General features: G+C 49.3%; 1 protein-coding gene across 1 annotated transcript in view; it reads left to right on the top strand.

The window, feature by feature from the left end:
- LOC143037673 (E3 ubiquitin-protein ligase Rnf220-like) overlaps positions 1-8,727 on the top strand; it is a 419,096-nt gene extending 410,369 nt beyond the window's left edge. Inside the window, exons 5-10 of the mRNA XM_076206201.1 lie at positions 1,957-2,115; positions 4,257-4,377; positions 4,606-4,687; positions 4,809-5,064; positions 7,142-7,216; positions 8,626-8,727. Of these exons, the coding sequence (XP_076062316.1) occupies positions 1,957-2,115; positions 4,257-4,377; positions 4,606-4,687; positions 4,809-5,064; positions 7,142-7,216; positions 8,626-8,700 (768 nt within the window). The 3' untranslated portion in view covers positions 8,701-8,727. The remainder of the gene's footprint in view (positions 1-1,956; positions 2,116-4,256; positions 4,378-4,605; positions 4,688-4,808; positions 5,065-7,141; positions 7,217-8,625) is intronic.
- The last annotated feature ends 1,157 nt before the right edge of the window (positions 8,728-9,884 follow it).

The raw sequence follows: 9,884 nt of genomic DNA, 5'->3' as shown, positions 1-9,884 counted from the left end.
AAACAAGTATGTCGTAATGGCACAAGGAAGAGTTATGTGGTTAAATGAGGCATCAGGAAGGAAATAGGAGGAGGAGGAGGAGGAAGGGAAGGTGGAGGAAGTGATGATGATGATGATGGAGAAGAGATGGAGAGAGGGGAAGATGTAGTGAGACGGGGGAGGGGAAGTAGAGGAGGGAGACAGGGAGGAGGAAGTGGAGGAAGAGGAGAGGAGGAAGAGGAGAGGAGGTAGACGGAGGAGGAGGAGGTGAATGAAGAGATGAGGAGTTAGATAGAGATTAGGAGGCAGAGAAAGAGGCGAGGAGGAAGTCTAGGTGTAGGTGAGGAGAGGGGGAGGGAGTAGAAGAAGTCTACGAGTATGTGAAGAGGGGGAAGGGGAGGGGGTGGGGAAGGGGAGGGGGAGGGGGAGTGTTAGAGCTTTTCACACGTTGTCAGTGTACAAGGCACTTTACCTGCTTCAATTGTGCGGGGGGAGGGGGGGAGAAGAGAGAAAGGGAGAGGGAGGAAGGAGGAGGAAGAGGAGGAAGACGAAGAAGGAGAGGAGAAGAGGGAGAGAAGGGGAGGGAGAAGGAGGGAGGAGGAGGGAGAGGAAAAGGAAAAGGTTGGATAGAAAGGTTGAATAGACTAGTCCCCTTTCCCATGTTTTCTCAGCCCTAAGACAAATGGAATAGGTCTGACAAGACAAAAAAAAAAAATAAAAAAAAATAAAAAAAATGATGTAATCTGGAGGGTCATCGGGTACTCTTAGAGTCGAACTCCCTTTACGAAACTCCAAAGACCCCGTTCAGCAGCGCACGCACTGGGAGTTGCTTTGACTCTCAAAGGCCGAAAGTGGGAGGTAGAGTCTTTGAGTCTGAATGTGAATTACCTAACGGGAACCAGAAAGGGATACGTAAGAGCGATCCTCTATGGCTATACGTATTGATAATAGCCCTTGAGACCTCGATGGCGCAGGCGCTGACGCTTGAGTGTCAGGGTGGGTGTCGCCGGGGTGGTGCCGGGGGTGCCTTCCAATTTCCCAGACAACGATTTCTGACGATCCGAATCAATACTCAGGCCCTGTTCACACTAGCGGTTTGAACCGCGCGGAAACCTCAACGGTATCGCAAAGTCAAGGAAAAACTGCGCGGTTGTGTGTGAACGCCTCCAATGACTTACACTGTAATCCAACCGCGGCGGTTGAAACCGCTAGTGTGAACAGGGCCTAATAGACCATAAGACCATCTCCAAGAAAGGACGTTTCTTCCTGACTGACGCCACAGAGCTTTTTAACAACCGAGCTATGACCCTTCCCCCCGCCCCCTCCCTCCCCCCTACCCCTCCCTCCCCCCGTCCCCTTCTAACCCCTACCAGGTGGATCTATTTAACCATATTTTTTCTTTTCTTTTGTCCGTAACCAGCGTTTCTATCCTTGGGGTAATAGAACACCAAAGACATGAGTCATAGATGTGGAAAATGAGACACTAAGGCCCTGTTTACACAAGCGGTTTGAACCGCGAGGAAACCGCGGCGGTACCGTATAGTCAAGGTAAAACTGCGTGGTTGTGTTTGAACGCCTTCATTAAATCACAATGTACTTGAACCGCCGCGGTTGAAACCGCTAGTGTGAACAGGGCATTAAGGGTAGCAGAACACTGAATGGAGATTTGTCTTCTTATATAAAAGTCTGCTGCGTAATCCTGGTCCGTAGAGATGTCTTTAAAGTTCCTAATTCATCACTCTTGTTCATACTCCTGGAACAAGAACAGGTCAGTTTATTTCCGAAAGAAAACTAACATTATGACGCCACGAGGAGTCACGCAAGATGCCAACCTAGGTCCTAAATCAGTTGACTGACGTCATAGCATTAGCTTTCTTCCTGTAATGAACCGTCCTGTTCTTGCTTGGACTATGGCGTAAGTAGTGTTACACACGGTGTCTCTCCTCACGGCGTTTTCTCTTTCTCTCCCTCCCGCAGACGTACCAGAGGATCCGCGCCAACCGCCAGGGGCGGCTGCGCGCCAAAAAGCGGCGGTGCGGTCGCAGCGAGGAGGCCACGTGCCCCGTCTGCAACGAGCGGGTGGCCGCGTCCACGCAGGAGGAGTTCAACATGCACGTCGACCACTGCTTCAGGAAGGTGAGGCTCTTTTCCGCGGAGAGAGTACGCGCCGCGCATGGCTTCGGGGAGCGCGTGAAGGGAGAATATCCTCCAGCGCATGGCTTCGGGAGCTCGTGAAGGGAGGTTGTCCTCCCGCGCGCGCCGCCGGGGACACGTGGAGGGAGAGGTTTCTCCTCTTCCTGCAGACTTTTTCTCTTTCACTCTTTCAGTTGCTTTAAGTCATGACTTTCGCGAAACCTGAATGAAGTCTGTCCCTGTCTCACACATCTTGGTCACCGAATACACGAGGTTCAGTTCATCAGTCTTTTGATTGACAGTGGGGCAGTTGAGGCTCTGTCTCACACAGCTATGTCCCCTATCTCACACAGTTACGTCCTTGTCTCACACAGTTGTGTCCCCGTCTCACAAATTTCTGTCCCTGTCTCACACAGTTATGTCCCTGTCTCACACAGCTATAAACCTGTCTGACACAGCTATGTACCTGTCTCACACAGCTATATCCCTGTCTCACACAGCTATGTCCCTATCTCACACAGCTATATCCCCGTCGCACATCTTGGTCATCGAGTGCACACGTAAAGATAATTAATCAGTTCATCAATCTTTGGATTCATTTTGGAGTCCTAACAATGGGGCAGCTGTGTACCTAAAAGTATTGAGTTTTTATATGAAAATACCTAAACGGGGCAGCTGTGTACCTAAAAGTTTTTATATGAAAATATAACTTTACAAAATGCTGTGGGACGACTGTGGATGTAGGGCTCCATACTTCATTCAGGATTAATCCTTTTCCAACAATTTACGATTAATACTTTAATTCTGGCTGCCAGTAGGCGGCTGCATTGAAATCCTATAAGCAACAAACGCCTATACACATGCCTATAAAGATTAATGAATAAATAAGATAAAAGAAACAATTAAATAAAAAATCAATAAATTAAAAATGAGTCATTCGGATGTATCTCTTCCGTTTGATTTGTTGGTTCCTCTACAACTAATCTTGTTTTTGTAAATATAAGTTTGCATGCAAATATATTATTTTGCAGACATATATAAAAATATATGTGTGAATGCTACATACACTGTGCGAGTGTGTGTGTGTGTGTGTGTGTGTGTGTGTGTGTGTGTGTGTGTATAAGTGTGTGTGTGTGTGTGTGTGTGTGTGTGTGTGTGTGTGTGTGTATTTCTCACATTTTTATACTCTATGTCATTCAAAATCGTTTCTAACCATGCCTTCTCTACCATCAAATTCGCTTTCCTTTAAGTACACCCTGGGAGCTTTTCCCAGTTATTTCATTTAAACTTTTCGAAAATTCATAAATTGCTCCATCTACTTTCAACTTGGTAATTCTTTTCTTGTCTTGGTTTTCCAGTAACATACAACAGAAAGACTGTTTCGTCTTACTTTTGGAAAGAATTTTTTTTCTTCAAAGTTTCTCTCCTTTTTGTTTAAGACCAGGAATCCCTTGATTAGCCATCTCTCTTATAAGGAGGGAAAGATCTTTGGTCTATGCATGCACTTATGTATTTCTGGTTTTCTTGCAATCATATCTTTTATTAGTTCTGTTTCTTCACCTTCTTCATGCTGTATTTATCATTTGTGCTGTTTCACATCTTCAGAATCAATCTTTTATGTATTTGGTTTTGTTATTTTTCAACTCTTCATTTTAAATATTCAAAAGTGTGTGTGTGTGTGTGTGTGTGTGTGTGTGTGTGTGTGTGTGTGTATGTGTGTGTGTGTGTGTGTGTGTGTGTGTGAGAGAGAGAGAGAGAGAGAGAGAGAGAGAGAGAGAGAGAGAGAGAGAGAGAGAGAGAGAGAGAGAGAGAGAGAGAGGGGGGGACGGAGGGGAGCAGGAAAGAAGGGGGATGAGGAAGAGAAAGGAGGAATGAGGTGGGTGGAAGAGAAAGGTGAAGGGGAAGGGAGATAAAAAATGAACGAGAAAATGGTTTATCTGTACGAGTATACCTGAGCATATGTCCCACATCCTGTCAATCCTCCCGTAGTGCACCCCCCCCACCGATCCTATCCTCATCCTCCACCATTTCCTCCCGTTCCTTGTGAACCTGACCCTGTACCCGTAGCCACAAATGCACAAGCCCAAGGACAAATCGGTATGCAATTGATAAAGGTTATGTTGCTTGCCTCCCTGGTGCGGCAGAACGGCGAAGAAGAGGTGGTCGATGTCGAGGGCGACGGTCCCCCCTTCGACGACTTCGACTGGAGACGAGGAGCGACGGCCGGGGGGCTGGTAGGCCGGCCTGGCGCGCAGGCTATCCACGGTACGCGGCAGACTTCTTCGTATTCAACCGAGTGGCACTTGACCACGTTAACACTTGGTAGACTCTCGTTTAAGGAAGAGTCAAGAGTTGTTTTTAACCTTGTTGGTCATTCTTATGTCTGATACTTGGTTGATAAATGATTTTGGATGCCTAGAGGTCGTGTACTAATATATCTTTTTCCTTTTCTTTCTCCCTTTTCCCTTCTTTCTTTGGTTTTGGGCCCTCCAGGTGTCCAGGAACCCAAGAAGAAGGAGGACAACCCCGAAGACCGCAACACCTCCCATACCTCCGACGACCAACACAACACCAGGTAAGTCAGCCCTTGTCCACGGCCACGGCAGTGTTCTTACTGAAACAGATCGCTCACGTCTTCGCTTGGTTATCATGTAGGCTAATACCTTCTTCCTCTCCCCACTTCCTCCCCCTTGCAGCATGGAAAGCGCCACTTCCGACAACTCGGGTGATCCTTCTAGTACCAACAACAACAATAATAACAATAACAATAACGGCAGCGGCAGCAAGGGGAGCGAGAAGAACGGCAGCGGAGGGGAGAGCGGCGGCGGCGGCGGCGGCGAGGGAGGTGACACGGTCAACAGCGCCGCCGTCATTGAGGCCCTCCGGACAAGACTGCGTGAGCTGGAGGCTGAGAGGGAGCGTGGCAACAAGTTCACCTGCCTCATCTGTCACGTGAGTATTCGTCTTGAAATCGTCCTGTTACTCTTCTTTAGCCGTTTCTTCTAAGGCAGGGGTGGGGAACCTTTGGCACGCGTGCAGAACCTGGCACGCTTACGACTTTTTTCCGTCACGCGAAACTCAGGGCTCACCTTAAAACAAATAACCAATAAGCCTCCAAATTCATTTGTACGACCATTGGTAACAGCACATTACGTTGGGCGGTGGATTGGGGCCCTTGTGCTCGTAGGACGTGAAGTGAGAAGGACTATACTCGTATGTAGGCCTATGATTTTACTCTGTTGGCACGCGAGAAAAAGATTTGCCTGTCTTTAGCACCTACACATAAAACGGTTGCCCACCTGTGTTCTGGGATTTGTATTAATGTTTCCATGGCATCTCTATGGCTTCTTCCTCTTCACAATACTTTTTGTTTATAGAAATGATAATAATAATGTAACTTGATCATTATCAGTATCATCATAATTATCATCACAATTTCATTACCGTCGTCATTGCCAATTCATCATAATTACCATTACATAACCATTCCATTACAAATTCCATTATTACCGTAGAAATCACCATTTCGTTGCTATATTTTTACCATTACCATTTCGTTACCCTAAGTACTAATATTTACCAAATTCCAGTTGTTTATCATTATAATTTCATTACCTTACCACACATACAGACGCACGCACGCACGCGGTAAACACATGCAAACACACACGCTCGCGCACACGCATATGCGCGCAAACACGTATACGCGTAGTTAGCACAGGCGCGCCCGCACACGCAAGAACGCGCACACACAAGCAAGCGCACGCACATACACAAATGCGCGAAAACACGGGAGATGAAAGACGCGCGCGCGCACACACACACACACACACACACACACACGCATACACGTACATGCAATTTCACTCACATCGTTATTACCATATTACAATTATCTTACCATTATCATTGTTTTCATAATTTCATGATCAGACGCGCGCGCGCACACATACACACGCGCGCTAATACGCGATTGCACACGCGTGTTCGAGCGCACATACCCGTGAGCGTCCGCGCGCAAACGCTTTTATGCGGACGACACGCACGCGCGCACACCCACGTCACCCCTGGTTACCTTTACCATTAGTTTTTGTTACTGTTAGTAATCGTTATCATTACCGTTACAGTCAACTTTACTTTCATTACTATCATCATTGTCTTTATCACCATCACCATTACCATAACCCCGTGTTGCCACCAAAGTGTAGAGGTTGTGACGTCACTGGTGGGGGGGGACCCAAAGGTCAGCCTTCTTGACCTTGGGTCGCTTAATATCATAAGAATAGAGGGGAAACTGTAAGAGACCATAAGGCCTACACTAGGTAGTTGTATGTTCATTACCACCTACCATCCCTATCCATGAATATATCTAATCTTCTCACCAATTGTTAAGTCTGTTTCATTCGTTAACTACTCTGTTAGTAAACCAGTTCTTGCCTATTTCTTTCTTAAACCTAAATTTGCCCAATTTAAGTCCATTACTACGAGTCCTGCCCTGCTGTTTTAATATGATGACCTTGCCTGCATCACCCTTGTTAAAGTCCTTGACACATTTGAATACTTCTATTAGATCACCCCACACTCTACGTCTTTCTAGAGAGTGTAAGTTAAGGTGCCTAAACCTGTCTTCGTAAGGTATATTTCTAAGTCCTTGTATAATTTAGTTCATTCTCCACTGTACAGATTCTAATGAATCAATAGCCATTCTTTAGGACGGGGAACAAAACTATATCCCATAGTCAAGGATGGGTCTAACTATCGCCGGATAGAGTTTAACAATATTTATAAGCTCTGCCAAGGTATTCGAACCCTGACCTGTGCGTACATAATCACGAAGCCAAGACGCAAGCAACTAAGCCATGAACGATGCGTCTTGGCTTCGTGACAATATACGCACAGCCCAGGATTCGAACCCCTTGGCATAGTTTCTGAAATACAATCTGTCTTAAAATCCACAACAGAGTTTCATAAGCTTAGGTCTTGACCTTGGATCTCTTCTTCTGATTGTCCCTTTCTTTCTTCCCAACAGGGCGAGTACGAGAATCCGCTCGTGTCCGTCTCGTGCTGGCACGTGCACTGCGAACCCTGCTGGCTCCAGGCCCTCGTGAGTAAAGCCAACGCCGGCGCCATCGCCCTCGCCGTCCTCGCCCTCGCCGCCTCCTGAAGGAGGGTGGGGCTGGGGATAGGGGAAGGCCTTTCTTCCGTTATTGTGAATCTAGTCTTGCATGTGTCCCTCTAAAACCACGCATGGGTATACAATGTTGCGGACACACACACACACACACACACACACACACACACACACACACACACACACACACACACACACACACACACACACACACACTAACATTAGAGCACGCACGCTCATGCCTATACAAAAAGGCATACAGCATGCATACATACGTATGTGTATGTGTGTGTGTGTGTGTGTGTGTGTGTGTGTGTGTGTGTGTGTGTGTGTGTGTGTGTGTGTGTGTGTGTGTGTGCGCGTGCGTGTGTGTGTGTGTGTGTGTGCGCGCGCGTGTGTGTGTGCGCGCGCGCGCGTGTGTGTGTGTGTGTGTGTGCGAGTGTGTGTGTGCATATGTGTATGTGCATGTGTGCATATGTGTGTGTGTATATGTGTGTGTGCATATGTGTGTGTGTATATGTGTGTGTGCATGTGTGCGTGTGTGTGTGTGTGTGTGTGTGTGTGTGTGTGTGAGTGTGTGTGTGTACATATGTGTGTGTATGTGCATGTGTGCATATGTGTGTGTGTATATGTGTGTGTGCATGTGTGCACTTTCCTTCACTTGGCATATACTTTTAGTATAATGATTAGAATAATTTTTTCTGACGCTTTGAGGTATGTGCCACAACGCAGAGTAGAAATGTATTATGCATCATGGTACAAATCATTCGTAACAGAAAAGTCTTTCAAATAATCAACCCGGCCGTCGCGAGACTCGATCCGGGGACTATCATAACGCTAGAGCGGTGAGACGCAGGCGACACAGCACAGAGCAAAGGCAGACTTCCTGTTGCTGAATTGAAGTACAGTGCGAAATTCTCTCTCACTTCAAATGCTGAAGTAGTACATCTAGAAACATTTCAGGTGAGAAAGAATTTCAAACTGTACTTTGATTCAGCAACAGGAAGTCTGCCTTTGGTCTGTGCTACGTCGCCTGCATCCCCTGCGTCACCTGTGTCGCCTGCGTCACCTGTGTCGGCTGCGTCACCTGTGTCGCCTGCGTCACCTGTGTCGCCTGCGTCACCTTTGTCGCCTGTGTCACCTGCGTCACCTGTGTCACCTGTGTCGCTTGCGTCTCAGTTTATCCTTAGGCTTATGACTGGCACTCTTTCATGGTCTTGTCCAAACCTTCCTTGTTTGAATACCCACATATCCCATCAGACCTAGTTATGGACCAAAAGGTCTCCTGTCGGCATGCTCCTCCTTTGTAATCCTTTATGTCGACGAACTTGTTTCCCCGATTGTACCTCCCGCGCTAACCTGAGCTCTTCTCTCTCCTGCAGCAGGGGACCAAGAAGTTGTGCCCCCAGTGCAACGTCATCGTGTCACCCTCGGAACTCCGCAGAATCTTCTTGTGATCATCAAAAACCGTAGCGGAACGTCACGCCCACAGCCACCGCTACCACCAGCAGGAGACGACGACGACGACGACGACGACGGCGGCGACGACGGAGGCGGCGGCGGCGGAGGCGGCGCGGGAGGAGGAGGAGGAGAAGGAGGACCTTTCGAACAAAGCGTCTGTCTCATCCCCGAGTATCACTTCGAGTAATATCTTCAGTGCAGTTTCTCCTCCTCATCCTCATCTTCCTCATACACCTCCTTCTCCACCTCCTCCTCCTCCTCCTCCTCTACCACCACCACCACCACCCCTTTCTGTCGCCCCGACCACCACTGCCCCCACATTGATTGACCTCGATCATCACCATCTGTCAGCCGCCCCCAGACCAGCTGGCACTGCCAACTATATCACCTTCGCCACCTGCACCTCCACGCCCGAGGAGACCCGCCTGCGGGCGGGCGACGCCCACTTCGCGAACGCCGCCGCCGCCGCCGCCGCCCAGGTGCCCTCTGCAGGTCCCGCTATGCTCCTGGCCTACGCCTCTTCAGCTCCTCCCAGGGAACCCCCGATGGCCTCCTACCCGCTTCGTTCATCTCCTGACGAAGGAGACGGGGAGTCTCCTCGCCGCTCGCCAGGCCCTCTCTACCCGTGCGCCCCCTTCAGGATACCCGAGAGGCACGTCCTCACGACGCAGCCGGGGGTCATGCCACGCGGACCAGCACTGTCAACCGCTACTGTTGAACCACACCCGCAGCCGCAGCTGCCGCTACCGCCGCCGCCACTGCTCCCGCCACATTCACAGCCACCTCCTCCTTGCGGCGTTTCCTCCCACCCCGACATCTCTCTTCGGATGTCACCGGTTACCTCAGACTCCAGCAGCGCCCGCCTCTCCCCCCACGTCGTCGCCACTACCTCGTATCCACCTCAGGCCCTGGTTCAAGCACCACCTAACTCCCCTCCTCCTCACCTTCCTCCACCTCCTTCCCCCTCCAAAATTACCGCAGCGCCAGCAACGGAGTCCCCTTTCCTACCGCCCTGCTCCTCCTCCTCCTCCATGGTCCTTGCCTCCCGCCCCGTTCCTTACGCCCTCGCGACGTCGAACGCCTCCCTCCCGAAGACCTGAACACCGGTTCAGCTTCTTCGCAGGCCCAATAGGCTGGATGCTGGTGCCTCTCGGCTCTTCGCAGGGGGGAACACTGGTGG

Source organism: Oratosquilla oratoria, chromosome 23, assembly GCF_046742065.1.
Source record: "Oratosquilla oratoria isolate Oo_2021 chromosome 23, ASM4674206v1, whole genome shotgun sequence".
Classification (NCBI taxonomy): Eukaryota; Metazoa; Arthropoda; class Malacostraca; order Stomatopoda; family Squillidae; genus Oratosquilla; species Oratosquilla oratoria.
The sequence above is the reverse complement of the archived record's forward strand: the minus strand, read 5'-3'. Positions and strand labels throughout refer to the sequence as shown.